The sequence below is a fragment of the Monopterus albus genome, unplaced genomic scaffold (assembly GCF_001952655.1).
Source record: "Monopterus albus unplaced genomic scaffold, M_albus_1.0 scaffold136.1, whole genome shotgun sequence".
Taxonomy (NCBI): Eukaryota; Metazoa; Chordata; class Actinopteri; order Synbranchiformes; family Synbranchidae; genus Monopterus; species Monopterus albus.
This window is the reverse complement of record NW_018128016.1, coordinates 691,044-713,728: the sequence shown is the minus strand read 5'-3', so window position 1 is coordinate 713,728 and position 22,685 is coordinate 691,044. Positions and strand designations below refer to the sequence as shown.

Genomic DNA, 22,685 nt, shown 5'->3' with positions numbered 1-22,685 from the left:
TGCCACAGGTGGGCATAAACAGCACACTTCAGCATTTACTATATATTATCTTCTGGTAATTATCCAGTGATGGCTTCAACAGTTCATAATACATGAGTGTGAGACTCTGAGTCTCTGCATGCTAATGAAGCCATGGAAGGATAAAGCAATACAAGCGATGGCTCTGTTGATTCAGTCATAATGTCTGACTCTCCCATATGTCAGTGTGCCTCAGTGCATATTTAACTCCACAGTATCCAGCGTAATGGCTGCCAGGAGCCCGTGTGATGTTCTCACTCATGGCTCCTATTAATTATTTACAATTTTCTTTAATGAGATTTAAATTAAATTATGCCTGATGGCTGGCACCATGAGAGATAAAAACACATCTTTGGACCCATTCACCCTGCTTTGTGATACAGCAGCAAACTCCTGGGTGTTCCAGCGTTTTCTCTTTTTTATGAGATTGTAAACATTTCTAGTTGTTCCTTGTTTTGTCCAAAGAATTGTCTTACATCCAGTGATAGCAAAAAGAAATCTCAGTTTTATGTTATAATGAAATCTGTAAAAACAGTTCAACACTAGCAGAGAAGTTACTGTCTGTAGTAAATCATCTTCTCTCTTAGATTTAATTATATAAGGGTATACAAATCTTAGAACTTTCTAGGCTACCAATAATATTTATAATATACTGTACTACTGCTTGTATACTGCTTGAATATTTTGAACTGTCAGGTAGAAGACCTACAAAAACATTGTAAGTTTTTTTATAGTACATTTCCCAATCATGTCACAGAAAAAGAAAAGTTGCAGATATTAATAAAAGACAGGATATTCAGCATATTTAGTACTTTTACCTTTGATACTTTAAAAATCTGAGCGCAGGGCTTTTACTTTTGTTGGGGTGTTTTTATAGTGTGAGACTGTTGCTCGTACCTTAGGATCTGAATACTTCATCCACCACCGGATTAACTTAAATGCTTCTTATTGTTAGCTTGGCAGAGAACTGGGTGCTTGTGTAACAGCCATCATTTAAGCCAGGAAGTGAGTTATGCCGTACAGCGCCTGATTAAATTAGGAGTAAATTCACAGTTAAGAAAGAATTAAAAACAATAAAAAATCATAATATATGAGGTTCTTTATTTATTTAACTTTTTTACTAAGTGTTTTAATGACAAACAAACTTCAATATGTTGTGAAATTACAAACACATACCAGTGGAAAAACCAGAGAGAGAAATGTTTGAGCTCCAGCTCTCTGGACACCCTTAGCTTGTTGATAAATCAGGCTGCCCTAGACATTGTACTGTTTAGACGTATGTCCACCCTAATTGAGATGGGAGTTTGGTAGGGGCCAGAAGTATAAAGGAGATTCAGCCTGTCCGACAGGGCATTAATCTCTGCACCTCCTCAGCATCCTGCAGGTTTTCGAGCCTCGATCCCTCTGGCCGTATAAAGATTTGATGTCATTGTGCATCCTATCAGCACCTCATTGCAGCCCATTGCACACTGAGTTCATATAGCTTTAGCACCTGTTTGTGATGGAACGTAGCTATCGGTCACCTATATAGAGAGAATAGTACCTGTTGAGCCTTAACAGCTGTGATGCCTAAGGTTTAGCTTGCAAGCAGCTTAATTAGAGGATGCTATCTCTGCCCTGCTCACTATCACAAATAATGTTTAATAAGCGTGTTTGTTTTTCTGTTTTATGCCAAATTCAATGACTACTTTATGTCTCTGAAGCTCACTGGTGACTTTTTTTTTTCCAAAGATTGTTCAGGTTACGTGGCTTCTAGAGCTCCGCACAAACAAACAAAGCCTGTTGGGATTTAATTAATATAACGGTTTTGTTATTTATGAGCCACTTACTTATTGGTGGTGTTGCTAATCATGGACATATTGTATCTAAAGATAAGACACTATCTTCACTTTAGTTTGTTTTCCCAATAGTAACTTGCCTTGCAGCATCTATTAAAAATAGGACAAACGATGCACATGCATAGCATTAAGCATATATTTATAAACATAACCCAAAAAACACAACCATGATGAGCAAATTTTATATAAAGGATGAACATAATGCAGAAAATAAACATCACTTGTGTTTCAGAAGTTTTTCTTTTCTTATAGTTTGTCCGAGCAGTCATCTGGGGTAATCACCCACGAGATTCATCCCACAGTCCCTTCAAGGGATCCCAGTGCCAGGTTGGAAACCACACATTTACATTTTCTGACCTTGTCCACGGTTGGAAGTGGGGATAATCGCTTCTTTCTCAGTGATCAAAGCAGCAGTATATCTAACCTGAGACCAGGGGACATGTCAAACAGGTCATTGTGTCACAATATTGGTGAAACACTCAAGAACAACAGCACTTAAACATCTCAAAGAGCATATCTACTCTGAAACTAGACAATAATGGTATAATCCCTCCAGTCTAAAAAAGATTAACTGAAGGAAGTCGATGCTCTTAGGTCGGGTTCCTGTTTGTTTTTAATAATAGCAAGTGTGGGAAAATCAGATGTGTTGAACTGTTGAATGGTATTATTCTGTGAGCCTGAGAGAGAGCCATTTTGAGTGTGTGTGTCTTTCTTGTGTCATCATGTATTGTGGGGAAATACTATAAATATAAAATCGTGCAGTTACCTAACAGCTCAGTGGTGGGGGCGCCCACAAACGCACTGTGAGGACGCAGGTCAGGGCTGTGACTCATCACTGTGGTGTAGGAGCTCAGGCTGTTCATTCATTGAAAAAGAGCTCAAATACAGTGCTGACATCAAACGTGATTTCTGCTGTCAGCACAGCCTACACATTCACACACTGACTGCGGAATATTGCCTGGTTCATGATGTGTTTGCACCACGTTTTGTATGTGAAAATCAAAACTATGCCAGAGTTTATACTGAGCTGTAAGAGTCTGGAATTTACATTGTCAGTATCAAGTCTATTTGTCTTACGTTGTCTTACTGCAACTTATTTGTCAAGGGAAAAAAATGTAATAGTTACATTTTGTTAGTGCTAATTTGAAGCATAACACTGTAAACTACGACTGTGAACATGGTGCCATTGGGTTGCCGAGGAAGGAATGGGAGTTATCACCAGGCTTGTCACATGCATTGTGTAGCCGGTCCCTCATCTACCACATACCAGCGATCAAGTCAGTTTCCAGCCAAGCCGCGTCACAGAGCTGCTAGCATTGGTGCAGTCTTATTTAAATTCAGACGGTGTCTGTTGTAGTATTGGTATAACAAATCATCTGGCATTGTGAGAGTCACTGCAAGTTGATTTGATGAGTAATACCACTGATTGAGCAGAAGGCAATATCTCTGTGTGTGTCTGCATGCATTAGTTGTGTGTTCAGTCAGTGGAAGAAATCTAACATGTGATCTCCATTTATGTGATTTGCTGGCAAATGTTTCCCCATATGTGCTGGCCCACTTGTTTCCATTGGACGTTGGATGTGTCTCTGGTTATGAATCGCCGTACTGTTGGATGAGCCATACCTGTGATGGAATGGGCAGCATCTGATAAATGGCTGTATTTAGATTCAAGCTCACGTCCTCTGCAGCATCCTCTCTGACGCGCGGTGATTTATGCCGACTCCTCCACCTCTGCTCACCATGTAAATCAGTTGAGCAGCTGAAGTGGCCTCATCGTGCAGAACCTTCTCATCCCAGCCTGTTATTACCATGTCTTCCCACCATTGTAATGGCACTGATAGCACCACTGCTCTCACCTGTTACAGCCACAGCAAAGCCTTTTGTTTCCCGTCTCTGTGGCAGCCATGATGTCTTAATTATCATTCACAGAGTTTAACCCTTGTGTTCTGTTAAGAATCTTAATACAGAGTGTATCAGAGGCAAACGAAGCAGCACAGATGATCTCATAGGAATGAAAGTCTTAAAAAGCTTTAGCCATTATTTCTAGAAGAATGCTCACTTGAATTAGTTTTCTCATAACCTGATAAAAAAGATATGGTTGTTGAAGAACAGACATTTGAGTGCTCTCTAAATGAAGATTTAAGCGTTACGGTCCAGCATTGTAAATACTCCTGCTACTATCCACCACTGTGAGATACAGTATGTGGAAATGTTGGCCGGTCTTCACTGGCATCTAGAAGGCATCTGGGGTGGGGTGGGGGGGACTGGATTGCAGTACTGTGCCCCTTTCTGCTGGAATGAGCTGCAACATGTAGCTTGAGGTTAGACACTTACTTCTTCAAGAGACTTTAAAGCTTTTGAGCACAAGAAAGCGAGACTTCATCGTCTTCTGCCAGTGTACATTACGTCGCCAATGTGGTGAGGATGTCACTATCCAAATGTTCAAAGAAAAGAAAAGTTGACTAAGAAAACTGGGTTCTCAAAGAGACCTGGACAGAGAAATATAACTTCATTTTGCCCCAGTCCAGCATGAGGCCCTTGTATTTGATATGCACAGAGACTGGGAACACAGAGGTGAGGACAGCAAAACTTCGACTGTTAAAATCTTCCTATGAGTCATCAAAGTTGTTGTGAGGTCTATGACACAGCAAGAGAGAGAAACCGAAGCCTCAGAGAGTCAAACAGCGGCATTTTCCCCATTAGGCTTCAATGTATTTAGTCTCAGACTGCCTTAAACATAAATGTTCTCTCACAGACCACTTTATTAGGTACACTTTATACCTGTACAATTGTATGCAACACTTCCACCTTAACATCCGTGTTTATGGAGCTCACAATATTTCAGTCTTTGGTAAAACTGTCATAAATGTATAAGTTCAATGATATGTTTATTATTGAGGTCATAGTTAAAGGTGCTGGTGTACTGGACTACATTATATTTAGAGGTGTCTATATTTTACATACATGAGGTCAGAATATTAGGAACACCAGTAATAAACATATAATTGGATTTATACATTTATGACAATTTCACTAAAAACTGAAATAGGTGTACCTAATAAAGTGGCTGGTGAGTGTACATTGTTTGTAAGTCCTAAGAACATTTAATAAAAGTTGTCTGCTTATCACTAATCAGTCGGCCTTGAATAGAAGCCAGATTCAGATCTTTCAATATTAAGTTTGAGAACCCCTCTTTTAAAGCCTTACTAGTTTATATTTCTAATTATATTTATGACCATTTGTTATTAGTAGCTGTGCCTGTGTGTTGTGGGGACATACGTCTGTTTATGCAGTCATATTATGGGGACCTGTTGTTCTTATGTGGACAAAAAGCAAGTCCCCAGAATGTAAATCATTAAACCTTATGGTTTAACTCACAAACCTCTCACATTCAAAAGTTTCACTGCTGGTCCAAATATGAGTCCATGCCATGGTTATTCATGAGTGTTTCTGTCAAAACAAATCAACTGAAGGAGAAAGACTAATGAGAGAGGATTTCTGTGCTCTTACCCATGGGTAAAACATCTATTTGTAGACACTTAACATCAATAGATTTCCCCTATGTGTTGCCTGTGTCTAATGCTTCATAAAGCAAGTCACTGGTAATGGCTGTTGTACTGAAAAATAATTAAACAAAATGCATGTTGCATTTTTTATTCTGAAGATTACTGTCTGCTGGAATCAAAACTGGATGTTTTGTACCACCAAAACAAATATGTAACAAGAGCAGGAGGCACATTTGATCTCACATTCTTCAAGAAACTACATCTAAATGTCACTTGACATTTAAAATCTGATTCTTTTTTAAAATAGTTTGTGTCATTGATTGCTTTATTACACACACTCCAGGCAAAAGCCAACTCAACTCCTCAATACCAACATAGGAGAGGATTGTTAAGGCGACATCAGCAACAGGCCTGGCTCTGAACAGGTGTTACAGGGTGGCAGGGGGTTTAGCCAACACTTCATAACATGAAGATGACCTATCAAGATTGTTGCTCTCTGGGCATTTGAATTGTTTTGCAATGATGTTTTTTAAGTCACCGATGCAATCATATCTATAGTAATATCATATATAATTAGTATATTAGCTGAAAATATTACATGCTATAAATTAAACATTTGAATTTTGTAATCCAGCTCCTACCAGACACCAGAATCATGGCTCATGGTCTGAGCAGACCATGAGCCATGATTTTTCAAAATGGAGACAGCAAAAGCCATAAAAACGACCATTAGGATGTAGTGAATGGTAGCATTACATAACTGCCTGTCCATTTACTCCTTTAACTGTAATTGTTCTTAGAATAGAAGCGGCCCCCACTACCTCGCCATTAATGGGGTGACCTTTGACCCTCTGTATCTAAAGTGCCATGGAAAATTCTGCTATAATGAAGCAGATCTCAAGTGTTGTCATCTGGAAAATGTGATCAACAAAAGCATTTGCAGTACCAGCCTCACTTGATATAACATGCCTTGGTCTTACTTTTTACTTTTAATTCATTTGAAAACAGGATTTGATACAGAGAATAGTTTTTGATTAAATGACCAAATTTTTATGATATTAGCATTACCGAGGCTCTTTGCCAAGCTAGTGATCACTAATTAAAGATCTTACAAAGTGACATAATTCAAAACATGGTGCATCTTCAAAGAGTAGAAATAGAAAGAGCCTCTCCTTTTCATGCTACATCTTCCTTGTTGACAATTTAAAACTGGGAGGGACAATTCCCCTGAAATAATGACTAATCTTGCAGGTGCACTGCTGACGTTAGCTATGATGCCAGTGCAATCTCCTCCTAAGTCTTCATAGAGCAGCGGTGCTAAAGGCCTGGCACAAATAAGCATTCAGGAAATGACAAAGCTTTAATTATATGCAGCACCACATGGAGCTATTAGGCTGTGCTAACTAAAGCTACAACTCCACTCTAAATATGGGTTTAGTGTTCAGAGAATGGGCAGCGTTCATTGCCAAGGAAACTAATGAAACACCCACCTTTTGTCTGTTTCTATCCAATATTGTGGATCAAAAGGAAGTTGTGCTGCATGTCACAGTGCACAAGAGATCAAGAGATTCATGTTTCACCATCAAACAAGTGCAAGATGAGAAAGAGGGAACCATCTAATTTGACCAGCTTTTTATTTTGTCTTAAAGGTCTTATAAGCACAAATGCACAAACTCGGTGCCTTGTATTTCTCCGTGGAGTGGTTATCTAGCATTCATTATTTGCTGAGTGTTAACAGTGAGTGAAGGATGCAGGATAGCGCCTGCTGACCTTAGAGGCTAATAAGAAGCGTTTGGAGAAGGCTCTACAAGGGCTACTTTACTTACACAGTTCAATTTTATTCCACTTACTGTTTTACTGTAAATACGACTATTTGTAAAGACTATAAAATGAAACCTTGCTCTGCATTTGTGGAAAAAGCTGACAAGAAATGTTCTCTTTCTGTGATCGCTTGTCAAGGTGTTCAGCAGTCTGAAGGACTCTAAGTAATTATGCCATTTTAAATGTAGACAACACTCCTTGTTCGGAAGCAAAAAATTATTGTTATTATTGTCTTGACAGCATGTTGAAAAACCACTTAGCTTTAGACAACACTACAATAATATAGCAGCACAAGGAGAAATGCAAATGTGTGATGGAACTGTAATTAAAATGACTGTGTATCGAATGATGTGTGTGACAACTGCAGGAGATATGTGTGTAGAGTTTAGAAAGGTGGCTCACTGTTGTCACCTACAGATTGAATGTGAAGTACATTTAAAAAAAAAACTTTGTTTCATTTCTTTGATTTTGACCAAACAGCCAGCGAAGGGGGGGTTGTGCCTTAATATATTTCAGGAACTTGTGTTTATTATGCTTCCAGACTAGCAACAACCACGGCTTGAGGCATTATGTTTTCAGGTTGTTTGTCACATTCTTGTGAATGCAATATCTCAGGAACGCCTTGAGGGAATTTCTTCAAACTTGGTAAGAGCGTCCATTTGCACTCAAGCAGGAAATGTTTAAATATTGGTGATCAAAGGTGAAAGGTCAAGGTGTTTACATGATATGAGTCATTAAGATTTTTGATCATATTCCGCATATGTACAGCACATATACGTATACATGATAAATACTAGTATCCTGGTTACTGATGCTTACTACAATAAATCTTAATCCTCCTCAGCTGTGTCATGTTATAGCCTAGCATCTGAAATGAATTTATTATAATTATGAAAACATTTAGTAACTGTATTTATTTGTTTTTCCTAATGAAAGAGACTTAAGGATCTACTTACATGCTAACATTAATAACCGTCAAGCAACTTAACATTACCTGGAACTGATGTGTCACCTGTTGTAGGTACGGTTTTGGTTGGACGGGGAAAGCCGATGTCAACATAATCCTCTACTGGATGCAGATGGCTGCCTCGGTTCTGTACTGGAAACAAATTCCTTGTGTGTGCAACATACTTGGCCAAATAAAGGTGATTATCCTTATCCTTGAAGGAGAGTTATACACTCAGTGACCACTTTATTAACTACACCTGTACAGTTTTATGCAATCCAATGCAACATTTCTGCCTTAACATCTGTGTTTATGAAGCTAAAATGTTTCAGTTTTTGGTGAAATTGTCATAAATGTATAAATTAAATGATATGTTTATTATTGAGGTCATAGTTAAAGGTGGTGTTGTACTGGACTGCATTATATTCAGAGGTGTTCCTAATATTCTGACCCTCGCGTATGTTGCTGGGGAGGACAAAAATATAGAGACATCTCTGAATATAATGTAGTCCAGCACAGGTTTTGCTGGGTGAAGTTTTACTGCATTGCTGCAAGAGTTAAAAAAGGTTGTTTGACTGGCTGGATGACCATGTGAGCTGGAACCACCAGTCTGCCAGTGCAGTTGTCTAAGTGAAATGAGTGAGGTAATCCCATGCTGTTGTCTGAAGTGAAACAATGCTACTAGGCAAAGTGTGTTGATTTTGGAGGAGCAAATTTGTCCAGCGATGATGTTAGTGAGCTCATAAGCCACAGGGTCATTCTGTTCCCCAGTGCTGATGCACATCCGCTTTGTAGCAAAGCAGCACTTTGACAAAGTTCCCTTTGGGAAATTCTGCCTTCCCGGACAGAGAAAGAGAGGCATGCTGTGATTTTTCGTTTTTATTTGTTAAAATACAAATGAAACAAATACAATAAATTATATCCCAAAGGTTTACTTTAAATTGTTACAAAAGTTATCACAAACTGTACACATCATGACAGTAGCTGCAGTTGTTCTTGTTCAATACAGATTCCACCAATATGCAAACAGTTACAGCTCAAAGCTCTAAACTCCTAAACATGGAATAACTTGATAAGGTAGAGTTGGTTTCAGTAGGTCTCTAATTTGACTAACTGTTCACAACCATTACAGAACGTGTATAAATTTCACTCGGTTACAAGTCTGAGCTGTTCAAAATCATCACCAAACAATAGAAATAAATTGTCTCTATACCCATAGGTTTACAACCCTACATTTGGAGCCAAAATAACTGTCCCTAATGTATGAGGCCAACCCCCTCCCAACTCTATTTAACACATATACACACATACACACACACACACACAAATGTAAACACAAAGCTTGAACTACATACACATCACTTGCATTTCCCCCAATAAGTGTGTTTTTAAAGTGATGACTGGTGTGCTAAAAAAAACAGAAATACCTCTTATTGTTTTTAAGGGCAGTGCAGAGGGAAGAAATTGTCATTCTATGCATGTGCAAGTAAGATAACAGTACATAGCCTTTTTCTATTTGCTATGTTAGTTTCTTATTACTCACAAATAAGGAGAAGCTGAGTCAATGTTCAGTGTCAGATGCATTGAACTTAATTTCATATGGCTTTATGTAAAAATACGCATAATATTTGCAAATGTTTGAGTGTGTTCTTTTATGGATAGTAATTCCCTGAATGTGTAACTGTGGAGGAAGGGTTTGGCTTTTTTCTACCACGTTTTTAAAGTGAGACACAATTACTATCTGTGTTAGTCAACTGGCCAATAGCTAACCTTCACCCCTGCTTTGTTAATTTTACTACACCTGTCAAGCTTTCCATTTCCATGCACCACATTTGCACTTTACTGCGATAACAGTACCAGATTTATCACTTGAAATTAAATTTTTAAAAGTAATTTTAAAAACACTGGGTCCTGGGGTGGGCTTCTAATTTTTAGCTGGGGAGCATTGATTTCGTTGCCTGAAATAACAGCTGTTGCTACCAGATTTAATCAGCTTAAACCTCCTAGCTAATTAAACACCATAATGCTGTCTCCAGCTGACTTTTTTATGTTTCAGACTGACTTGTTTTAAACAGAGAACCTGATGGCTGCATACAGTACATGATGGGGGCGGCTGTGGCTCAGGAGGTAGAGCGGGTCGTTTCCTAACCGGAGGATTAGCGGTTCGATTCCCGGCTTGTCCAGTCAACATGTCGAAGTGTCCTTGAGCAAGACACTGAACCCCCAGTTGCTCCCGGTGATGTCACCGGTGTGTGAATGTGTGTGTGTTTGGGAGTGCGAATGGGTGAATGGCCAAATAGTGTGAAAGCGCTTTGAGTGTGCTGTAAAGCATAGAAAGGCGCTATACAAGTATAAGACCATTTACCAGACCATGATATAATGCTAAAAAAACGGCGGCTTGAGAAGCATGTCCCAGGTAAATAATCTGCATCCTTGCTAGATGAGATCAATGTTGAAGACATGACATTGTTATTATATTTCAGTGTACAACTGCTTAGTTCAAGTATTATAAATATGATAAGGAAAGACCTAAGATGAGATGTTATTTTTGTTCTAATACTACACTATTTTGCTGCTTGACCAACATATCCGTACAAGCAAGATGGGTTTTGGCATTTTGGAGGAGGCCTAGCTAGTGTGTTTGGCAAATGTAACACTGTTCTGTGGAAGTACATCCCCACCAAAACATTTAAAGGCCCACAAAATGTCTAAACTGTGATATAGCCTATAGTAGCATTCTACACAGTGGGGAAATATAACACAGCAGCTAGCTGTATGTAGTATGTAATGCTCCTGGCTGTGTTAGGAGACTACACTAGATATTGAGTGAGTTATCATGCTAATGCTAAAGGGGAAATGCACACTGTTTAATCCAATCTTTACACTTTTGTTCTCATATTTTTGGTTTTGGAAGAGTCAAAAAGAAACAACCAAAGCCTGAGAGGCCTGCTGTACCTAGTTAGGGTTTAGCAAATGGCCAATTCAAACTAAATGCTTTAATTATCATTTACATAGTATTATTATAATTATTGGAACATTCTCTCCATATATTTACAACAAAATTGATAATTAGTCTGTTGATATCCTCCACATAAAGATCTTTTACCTTTTTACCGCCAACTGGTACAGTAAGTACAATGTAAAGCCAACATCTCAACAAAATGTTATTGTTCCCTAGCATTACTTCAGTTTTGGTTTTATTTGCAACATGAGGAACATTTGCAGGATAAACAACAGTTTCATCATATTCAGTACAGTTATAAGGAATAAGAACAGCATGAATCCAACTAATTACTTACTATTGTTGCTAGTTCAATATGCAAATATGTGCTGAAATCAATCTGGTGAATATAAAAATAAATATGGAACTTATTTTTAACACAGTTTGACTTCACTGTTTATCTCTTTGTACAAATGTATGTTTGCTACATGTATCTGCTACAGTTGTTCTAAATCTGTGTCCTGTTGACTTTCCTAATATCAACAGGCAACAATGGCTGATTCAAGGTCAGTTTGGCACATCTGTAAGAGCTGTGACTGATGAATTTTCTAAGATTTACGCAGCCCTTGTAGATGCTGTGTTACCTGCATTCTACAACCACAACCTGGACCATGACTCACTGGTTTTATTGGCTTTTTTAAATCAAGCAAAAGTTTTCATAGCACTGACCAGCTTAGCCCTTTAACTTTGTCTTATTTCAAAGTAAAACACTAACTCGCTAAGGAGCTCTAGGGCCAGAAAAATGTTGCTTAAAATATTGAAATGGTTGATACAGCTGCAAGTCAAAATCGCTGAGGACTTCTTGCAGTGAAGTCTACCATTCACCTGGTCTGTTAAATGTTTGGCAAACAAAGTCTTTCTGAGAATTTCAAAATAAATGTATGAAAACAAAACCTTGGAGTTAATGACAGTTAATTCTGTGCATATTCCAGCTCTGTAGAACATTTGAACACATGTTCAGATGAATGAATAAAAGCAATTTCAATACAATCTTGTTCACAAACGTGTTGAATTCATACAACATGCTCACAATACACTCACAGCCAACACAGCTTCTCAGAAACTAAACAAATGTCTGTTTTCTTACAGGGGTGGCGTTATCACTCTACCTGTGATCATCAGGGTGACTGTGGAGGTTTGGGTGAAGGACATGAACCTTGACTCTCAAAGCTTGCTGCTCTTCCTTGCCACTGCAAGGTAAAATATCATAAACATCACTCTTTAGATCAGGTCACCCGTTTTGGTAACTCAGCAGGTATTTCTCTAGTCCTGAGGATACACTGTGATCATGGACAAATAGCAAACTCAGAATGCATGAGCAGCTTAAAGCAAGTATCACAGATGGAAGTTTAATGTGAGGGGCACAGTCCCCTCATAAAAAGCTATATATAAGCAAAATCTTAAACAGTGGCTATGGCAAAGCATTTTATTTATCTTGTAGTTACATGTAAATGATATCAAAATGCATCAGGACTAATAATCAACCTTTCTACTGTCCATGTGTATGCTTGGTAGGGTCCAAATAGTATTTTCAAGGATATATAGCTAAATATTAGGGATGTAAGGATATAAAAACCTACGGTATGATACTGTCACAATAACGAGTCCATGATACAATATTTGTCATGAGAATTTTTTGTACGATTTTCCTTTGTAAGTTAAAGTGCTCTTGCTTTCCTTCTGTATTAAGATAAAAATAGCCAGCCATGACATAATCATGTGCAAAAACTTGGCACGAATTGTCATTGGCACTGAATGACTGAACTATTTGTGCAACTGCAGCAGTCAGTAGCAGTATTTTTTATAAAATAAAATAAAATAATATTACAGGTGGATCTTGTAAAGAAAACACTCATGGTGTAATATCAATGTTTTATTACTCCCTATGTAGGTTTAACTTTTTGTTGGATGGCTGTGCTGACCGGTGGTTGGGCTCTCACTATTGGACCAGTTGAAGAGAGTACCCTCCCAACCACCGGAGGCAGTAGTGTGCAAAGTGCGGCTTGGTGCACCAGAAGCAGGTGCCAAAAGATGCCAGGACAAGTCACATAAAGGTGAGATTTGTGCTTTACGGGAAGTGTTTTTCAAATATCATGGCCTACATTTTCAAGGGAAAAGACTTTAAGGGTGGTTAATAAGTTGTTGGTTTAGCATAAGTGCACCTGGTTTGTTTGCCCATCTCCATTAAAGTGTTGTGCACAGCCATGTTCCAAATGTTTCTGAGAGATACATATATCCATGACTGTCTCAGTCCTAAACTGGGCTAGCATTGCCTTCATCTGACAGTATTTGAAAATTGGTTGTAAAAGTTGACAATGGAACTTTCATTATGTCGGTTTCAAATTCTGTGACCTGAATGCAGTTATAGTAGCAAAATAACCATATGTAATGTCCTGGTAGATACTGTCAAAGTCCCACGACAGAATCAAAAAAAATTTCCCTATCACAATACCACGAAATTACAAATATCGTTACATCCCTAGTACATATACAGCTTTGTTCTCACATCTGAACACATGATACATTCACGCTCACAGGCAAGTGTACGCATTGGTACGCGCTCATTAGTGCACCCATCCCTTGCTTTTTTATTGGTCAGTGCAACTTCATTGTCATCAGAGGGTGTGACTTTATTGTCACTAGTACTTTACCACAGCACAAGCATCCACAAGACTATTCTGACTGTTGCAAACTCGTTGCAAGAGTTTATGATCCCAGTGTTTTGACAAGAGTTACACAGGGTCGATTTTTGCCTATGATCACAGTTTTCATCAAAGCATTAAGTAGTTTAATCACTGAAAAAAGGTAATCACCTGTATTTTCCTATTCGCCAGGTGGGGAGTGGGGGTAGCAAAAGAGGAAAAAACATTGATAACATGTAAAATTCCTTTGACAAAGCTAGGCTAGCTGTTTCCACCGCAAAACACATTTGCTGACTCTACTGATGACACAGATTGAGAGATTATCAGATTATGCTGCAGGTCGGCTAGGGTCCCTTAAAATTTAGAAATATTTTAAAAATCTAACTGTAAAAACAAGAATATTTACACTGTAAACAGACTTTTTGCTGACCACCACATCACCAATGTTACTAATGATGTTATAGGTTAATTTTAAAATTCAAAACCAAAAGACCAAATAATGTAATCTGCATAAAAAAACAAAGGCGCTCGACTAGACGGAGCTGGGATCACTTGAATAAATTGCCCGTCTAATATTTTGTTGCCTCACACTGCATAGCACAGGATCTGCTCTGATTATTGTTACATTCAGAAGTAAAAGTGAGTTTTTTGAGACGGATGCAAAAAGAATTTGGGAATAAAAGCAGACGTACCTCCCCCAGAGCATGCCAGTGTGTGATGGGCTTCCGCGGGTAAGCCAGCATTTCATTCCAGTGATCTCGTCCAAGGCCCTCAGCGTCTGGCCCAGTGCGACACACACCAATCACCTCATTGTGTCCAACCCTGTTAGTAGTAAAACACAGACATTAACATACTTTAACAAAGTCATGCTTCTAATAGTCCTGGAACACATAAAATCATGACTAAAGTGAAGAGTGCAAATGCATATTTATCCAGTCTTATCTTAAAGATCTTGAAAAGAAGTGGGAAGAAATGGGATGCTGAAGAATCTAACCATCATTACACCCCTTATAAAATAAGTTTCTATGTTTGAAAGCTTTTGTTGGTACACTGTGTGATTTTGTTATATGCTCCCAAAATGCTCCTCCCTGCTGACTGCAAGTTATAACATACAGCATTTAATTAGCATGTTAGGATGTGGAGGATTAACTGCAATGGCTGCTTAACTCACCGATCATAATCCATCACCATGATGGACAAACTAACTTGTTCCACGTTCTCTGGAGGAATGTCGAAGATGATGGCCTCGTTGTACACCGGGTTAAGTGTGCTTTTCTTGGTTGTTGTTTTTCGCTTCTTTAACCTCCGCCCCTCACATATCAAGTAAACCTTCACGTATGGATCTGAGAGACACATGCGCTGTCATTTAGGAGTTTGTTCATTTGTACAAATGTTGAATTTACTGTAGAGTTAAATGGGGTGATATCAACAAGAACAACTGCTAAGGGGGAAATCAGTTTCAACTTTCAGGTATGTGGAAGTTCTACAAAATCCAAACTATTTCCTTTTTCACAGTCAATATACAGCTAAGACATGTTATAGCCCTATTCTGACAGAAGCTAATACTCTGAATAATTTGTTTTCACAGGCCTCTCCTATACCTTTTCTTCCCCATTTCCATTCTAAGTGGCCACCTGCTGTCTTGTCTCAACTAAGTTTGATTTATGGCTTAGTTTGAGCTTTTGAGCCGCATCTCATACCTGAAGAGCCTGTGATATCCATGGCTTTGAGGTTTCTGCATTTGATGACTGTTAGGGTCATTCTCCCTGCTGTGGGCAGGTAGCACAATGAGTACATGATCTCTCCCAGGTCTACGCTCTCCTGGAGGACAAAGAAGAAAGAAGACAGAGTGTAGTTTGTGCGTTTTAAATACTTTAACCACATTCTGTGAATATAAATGCCAAAGCAAACAGAAATATCTCAGCAACTATTAGATGGTTTGCTATGAAATTCATGGTCACCAGAGAATGAATGCTAGCTGCTTTGACCGATCCACCATGAGGTTGAAATTTTTGTTTTTTGGCAAAATATCTTAACAAATTTTAGACAAATTTTTAAGACATTCAGTTCAGATATCCGTGTCCTTCTGAGGATAAACCGTATTAACTTTGGTAATCCTCTGACGTTTGAACAAGCATCTTTATCATTAGCTGCAAATTTAAAGACTATGTTTTAGGGATACTAAATACTCAGTGTTCATTATTATAGTAATCTGTATAACTGCAGACATGCATGAAATTATACATTGTTACTTTAAATATGAATCAAACATATCACTGAATAGAAAGATCATTTTCCAGTAACATTGGCAGTGGAACTTCTAGAAACCTTTGGAAAAGCTATTGACACCACACACACACACACACACACACACACACTTTATGAATGATACATCCAACACCTTAATTTCAAGTGTTAGTGCACAAAGTAACTGAAGCTGCCCCTAGCAGAATAAACTGTTATTAGTGTTAATGTAGGAGTGAAATGCATTCTGGGCTAAATTACTATGTGTTTTTAGAGAGTTTACATGAAGACATACTAGTGTACATGATACAGCTGTATACCACATTTGTTTAACTGCTTTATTACAATAACTACTGATTGTATATGTCTAGTATTTGGATAATATTACTCTGTTGCTATATTTATGTCTGTAGGATACTCAGCAGTTTCTGGAAAATTTGTGTGGGTATGTGGCTGATGTCATGCATTTCCCAAAGCATTTGAATTATTCATCATGTTCCACCTGCTACTTTTGTGGAACAGTGGTGATGAATTCAAGCTCTTGGAAGTCATCCTTCATGTTTAGACTTTTCCCATCCAGTATGTGTTTCTTCCTCAGCTATAGCACAGAACTCTGGCGTGACATTTCTCACAATGTGCGCATATATGAGGATCTGGCAGTCTGTTAGTGTGAACGCCAACTTACCGTAGTTGCTGCGTGAATGTCCTTCCACACTACCGCCTCCCTGGAAAGATCAGAGAGTTCAAAGAGATTGTCCACCACCACCTCGCCAATCATATCGTGGCTGGTGAAGCGGTCAAAGTCGTAGACACTGAAGTGCAGCTTGCGGTTGCAGAGCTCGTCGTACGCCACAGGGAAACAGAAGGTCTCGTCAAACATGGGGTTCAGATTCTTGCGATGGACACGTGTCTGGAACTTCTTCTTCCTCTCTGGCAACAGGTAGATCTTCACATACGGATCAGAGGTGCCTGTGAAGTCTTTGGCAGGCAGGTCCAAGGCCTTGAGGATTCTCACCACCAAAGCCTGCTCTTCGTAGTCGTAACGCAGTGAAAAGCTCAGCTTTCCACAAGTCTCTGTGGGCTCTTTGCCCTCATCTTCTGAGTCCACAGACTTCTGTTTGTAGAGTTCAGGTTTTATTCTTCCGATGCTCACAGTAGAAGACTGGCGGAGAGGCACAGTGTCCATGGTGAAGTCAAAGCTAGTGACATTCATCTGACGAGGCAGGTGGCGCCGGAATGAGTTGTGCCTGTTGGAAAGGTAGAAGGTATCTGGTAAATATCTCAAGCATCAGTGTTATGCATGAGCGGCTTTGTTATGATAGATGCTAATGGTTTGTCACGAGAGAAGTCCATCTAAAGAGCAGGATGCATAATAATGTGGAGCTCATGGTACATGTTTAGACAGATTACAATCTGGTAAAGTAGATCAGATCATCTTTGTTTTATTCTTCAGGGACAAAAGTACACAAAATTAGTATATATTTAAAAAAAATACTGTAGCTTAAAGGGACCTTGCCAATTATATGATGAAGAAAATCCAACTCTTAATCTTCCTTAGTGAGTGCAGCTAGTTTTACCTGAATGTAGAAACAGGCAATAAAGTGGCCAAACTGAAAGATTAATTTTTCCATTTTTACCACCACATCACCAGTATTCACAGTTGAGCTCTACAGATTACGTGAATGTTGCAAATTTATGTTGACATCTTTTGAGAAAACCGCAGCTGTATTCGACTCGCCTGTCTCGTCACCTAGCAACTGGCCTTGCTCTTTTTCTGACAAGAAGGCAATCACAATGATCTGACAGCCATGGTCCAACCAAACGGCGCAGCTGAAAATTACATACTACACTCATGCATTGTAAACAACACAGAAGGGTATGTTTTGTTACAAAGAGTACAAACCTCAAGAAAAAATGGAAAAAGTGCCTGAAGTACAATGAGAACACATGGAAAACCAACTGAACATAGATCCTCATGGTTTGCTATGTTGACAACTTTTAATCCTTTGAAACACTTTATTGACTTTTATTGCAGATGGAAAAAATTCATGCAGGGATTTATGATAGACTGACTGTCAGCCAGACAGAAAATGTCACCTCGGCCTTCAGGAAAATGTGATTGTGGCATTTTTCACAATTTTCTGAGATTTTATACCCCAAATCGATAATGAAAATAGTCTTTAGTTGCAGATGTGCTTGGTCCAGTCACTGGGTTAATCGGCCTGTTTGTAAAGGTGGCTCATAGAAGACCATCACAAAGGACATCACTTCTTTCAATCAGTCAGTACATGTTGATAAAGTTAAAAAAAAAAACACGGACAGACTTTGGTTAAAAATATCTTGTTATTGTAGTTTCATTAAATGATAAGGCGTTGTGAGATTGGACCTAAAACAGTATTTGGGCTTTATCGAAGACTATATTTCTTGTTAAAGGTCTTTTCAGCTTTTATCATTCATAAAGGAAATTATCAGTGAAAGCCAGACCTCGGTCTCAATATAATCTAATTAACAAGGCTAATGACAAACCAAAGCAAGTGTCAGTAATAACTTCCTCTCGAGAAAATGAGCCCAACTGGGTGTTTTTGGCTGGTGTGTTTCTCCAGAAGCCAACCTTCCACTGTGACAGCTCCCAGTCCACAGCACTGCTAATTATGGACGTTCTAGTTTAAACACAGTGCTGGAAAACAAAGACAAGCAAGAGCTGATTGTTTAATTACTGGGGTTGCTTCCCACCGTTACCATAGCAGCTTGACTCACACGTACAAGTGATTATAGGGTTCAAACTGAAGCAAGGAGATATACAATGGCCCCGGTTGATGAATCTACAGGAGGTGTTTTTTTTTTCTCGTCAGACATAGAGAGAAAGAGACACATACAATGGTGTTCCAAGGTCATTAGCCAGTCTCTGATGGTTTGCTCTGACATGCCAAACCACCTCAAGGACAGTGTTCACAATCACAGGACAGCTTTTGCATTGTGGAGGCAACATTTTTGTGCATCCTATTGTTGTATAAGTGGGGAAAACAAACAAAAGTAAAAATAAAATGCTACTACTCTAGTGTAATTGTAAGCCCCAGATAAATGTGTGTCATTGTTATTATTTCCACAGTGCAGGGACAGGGAGGGAGGGCTGTGACTGTAGTGGGTTGATGTAGGGTACCTGGAGGAGGAGGTTGGCTCAGTGGTCTGCCTCTGGATCTTAGCCTGCTGGTTGAGCTTCTCCTTCAGGGCTGTTTGCACCTCGGCAGGAATGTCCGGAGATGTCTGGCTGATCTTCATGGCTGCCTCCTGGAGCTTGACAGAGCTGCGTCCATTCACCTTTACTTCCTGCGGGGGCTTCTTTTCCACCTCTACCATTTTACACTTTGTGTCCAGCGGGGAGTTGGGTTGAGGTACCTCAGGGAAACCCACATGGAGGCCATTTTCCGCATGGGTTGACAGAGCCTTGCTCCTCCAAATGGGCCAGCACAGCTTCCAAAAGACAAAGAGAGAGACTACCAACAAGGCGAGGCCACAGAAACCCACAACCACAGCAAGGAGACTAATGGAGATGTCTACAAATAACCACGAAGTGATCAACAGAGGAGGACAAAGAAGTAGACATGGAAAAATGGAAAGGAGAAGTAAACAAGAGACAAAATATGAGAGACAAACATGCAAGAGAGAAAAAGGGAGACAAAGCAAGCTGTAAGAAAGAAGGGACAGCATATGCACCTGTTTGATATAGAAAGACCATGTGAAGTCATGTAAAACCACATCCAAGGAGCCACACATCAAGAAAACATGATCAGAGGCTGAAGAGGAAAAAAAAAACATTTGGTGCTACCATCTGCTCCTGACATTTCCTGCTGTATTGATTATTTAAATGCAAAGTTTGTACTGTGAATCATATGCAAGGAAGCTTAAAGCTTTTCAAAACGGATTAAGCAAAGTGATGCTTGTCAGATTCTGCAGCTTGTAAAATGAACAAGTAAAAGAAAGAGGAGACAACAAAACAAATTTCTTCAGTCTATCGTCCACCTGTTGCTGTTTCAGCAGTCTGGACTGAGCTGCAGCATGATGCGTAACAGGTAGCGAATCACTTCAATACACTGAGCCAAGCGATGCCATGATAAGTTTTAACAAGTGAGAGGTGAAGTCTAGGTTCACTAAGCCATCTTTATTTCAAGCGGACAGAAAAAAGTAATTAACTGAGGGTATTAATGAAAGGAAATAATGACTTTATTCAATTTACCTGCGTGTCCTTTACCTGGTAAGGTGCTCTCTAGAGGAAAAATATCCGAGCATTTCTCCCGGTCTACGTTCCCCGTGAGACAAAGTTCCGTAACGATTTGGAGAGCCCTTTGGCACAAGGTGATGCTGTCCTCCGTCCGGATACTCATGTCTCTTCTCTTAAGCCATTGCACACCGGTGGAACCGGGAGGGCGGTGGTTCATTTGTGCGCCTTTTATGCGCCACAGAGTGCAGCTTGTCCGCGGGAGACAGCGGGGAGACGCGCTGCGTCCTGATCCATATCCAGCGCGCAACGAGGAGCGAATGGTCCGAAGCGCTCCCTGCCTTTGAATAACAAGCGGCGGAGTGCTGGAGACCAACCCTCCCCACGTCCAATAGCAATGCGCACCAGTTTGATGAGTCCTGTTGGTTGGTGGCACTAAGCGAGATGACTTTTTCTATTAATGACTAGTGTTCGCCATGAGGGACAGGCGACCTGTCTGTGTCCCCGCCTTTGGTCCCATACATGCTGGCTTACAGACTCCAGTCCTCCCGTCTCCCAGCAGGTCTTTGTCTGCAGTGACCCTGATGAGTAAATAGCCTTATTAGCCTAAAAGAGACACCGAAGAATGGATGAAAGATGAATGGATGGCTGGAGTTGCCTGTAGGACTCTAGAAAAATAAGGGATAATCTAACCCTTACCCTGTATATTAGAAGGAGTATGATTTACCATCAGTCACTGGACAAATTAGGCAGCCTGTTTTAATAGAATCACGTGAAAACACCTACACTACAGTATTGTTATCTAAGAAGGTTTTTACCAAGTGTCACTTTGCCCGCTTTTCAAAATCACCATTTGCTGATTGTGCGCCTGTATAAGTCTGTTGTATTCTTTATTTATTAATTTATTTTTATTATAAACACACGTTTCCAAGTTGGCTTAATTGCATGTTAGGGGCAGGTGTATAATGTCCCAATTAACCCATCTAATATTAATTAGTGTTTTTAAAGCAACTGTTTCCTTTTGGCATCACAGCTTGTTTCAGTCCAAAGAAGTCTTCCTCTGAGTTGAATAGCTAATGGTTATAATTTTTATTTTTTTATTTATTGGCATCATATCATCTAAGCAGCATGCGCACAATCAGTTGCACAGCCTTGACTCCTTTTGATGTTTAAGGCACTGATTTCAGTTTTTAACAATGAAAGTTGGCTCAGATGACCGTTTACCTGAAAATAGGGTCTGTTATAACTTCAAATACATAACAAATGGGCTAATTATTATTGTTCCATGTAATTATACTGGCTTCCCAAATGAACAATATCACTAAGGCACCAACAGAGAAAAATCCTAAATACTTTGATGTGCTTGTGTCTTGGACAAGTACAATTCAACTTACTCTGTTCTCCACATTCAAAAAGTAAAATCAGCCCCAGAGTAAAAATAAAATAAAATAAAATAAAAAATGTACCTAGAAAAGTTTTAAAAAGCTGGGCAATAAAGTTAGACATTCAAGGCTCTTCTGACACTGGTGACAAATACAACATTGTTGACACCACAGCAGTAGCACAGCGCTTTTCTAGTTCGTTTTCTCTGGGTGTTTTTTTTACAATTCACGCTAGTGAGGGCAAAAGTCATGTTCAAGGGAAACTGGAAATTGTGGTGGAAAAGAGTGAACAACAACAGCTGCAATAAAAGAGTGACAAATACAGTGGAGGATGATTCACCCTTGGGGTTGCGTCCAGTACCTGTCTTGACAAAAAATATCAACAAAGGAAATGAACTGGAGCAGGAAAGAAAAACATTTCCTAAAATCTAAGTAAGACTTATCCAGTAGTGAAATGAAATTTAGCCAGGTTTCAGCTTTGCTACAGTATTTCCATGAATGTTTTCTTAGATAGATCAATAAATGTGTCTTGGCATTGACTCTCCAATCCCTGAACTCTACTGGAGGGATGAACACCGTTCTTCCAACAGATGTTTCCTCATGTGGTGTTTTGATGATGGTGGTGGAGACGCTGTCTAACACGTCACTCCAACATCTCCCAGTTGAACAGCTATGCTCACACCATTCAGCAAGCCCTCATCCAGAACTGACCGAGTCTCTTACTGAGCTCTTCCTTGCTCCACTGTTTGACCAGCAGGTCATGGAGGAGATGTGAGATGTTCTTTATGATCAGCAGTTTGTGCAGCATCCTCCTTTCCGCAGTCAAGTCCCTGCAGCACAAAGCCTGTTATATTTGCAAGTATACTGTATATGAAACAGCTCATGATTATACAATATCCATGCATATATGTATGCATAGAAATGCTGAAAACACATCACTTATAGATATCTATCAATCTATCTATTTGACCAAGAGCTGAGATCATGGTGCAGAGTCATTTTTCAGTCTGTTACTCTAGGTCCACTATGAGTTAGCTAAAGTCAGCTATGGTTATCCATTCTGAATTACCA

General features: G+C 39.4%; 1 protein-coding gene across 3 annotated transcripts; it reads right to left on the bottom strand.

The window, feature by feature from the left end:
* Positions 1–10,426: 10,426 nt before the first annotated feature.
* syt10 (synaptotagmin X) lies at positions 10,427–21,221 on the bottom strand. 3 transcript variants are annotated; one of them, XM_020613695.1, is made up of 8 exons: positions 20,251–21,221; positions 19,177–19,570; positions 16,702–17,263; positions 15,473–15,593; positions 14,944–15,115; positions 14,465–14,594; positions 13,944–13,953; positions 10,427–12,320 (listed from the first exon to the last, which is right to left on the bottom strand). In XM_020613695.1, exons 1-8 carry the CDS (start codon positions 20,450–20,452, stop codon positions 12,295–12,297), a joined length of 1,617 nt encoding a protein of 538 aa, XP_020469351.1. In that variant the 5' UTR covers positions 20,453–21,221; the 3' UTR covers positions 10,427–12,294. The 3 variants fall into 3 exon arrangements, with proteins under 3 accessions (XP_020469351.1, XP_020469349.1, XP_020469350.1); XM_020613693.1 differs by lacking the exon at positions 13,944–13,953 and having other exon boundaries at positions 20,251–21,219; XM_020613694.1 differs by lacking the exon at positions 13,944–13,953 and having other exon boundaries at positions 20,266–21,219.
* Positions 21,222–22,685: the final 1,464 nt, after the last annotated feature.

Coding starts and splice junctions, on each gene's coding strand:
- syt10 (XM_020613693.1), bottom strand. CDS start 20,452: ATGAACCACCGCCCTCCCGGTTCCACCGGTGTGCAATGGCTTAAGAGA. Junction 15,594..16,701: donor ACATTCACGCAGCAACTACG/GTAAGTTGGCGT, acceptor TTTGTCCTCCAG/GAGAGCGTAGACCTGGGAGA. Junction 12,321..14,464: donor ACTGGCATGCTCTGGGGGAG/GTACGTCTGCTT, acceptor TTTACCTTGCAG/TGGCAAGGAAGAGCAGCAAG.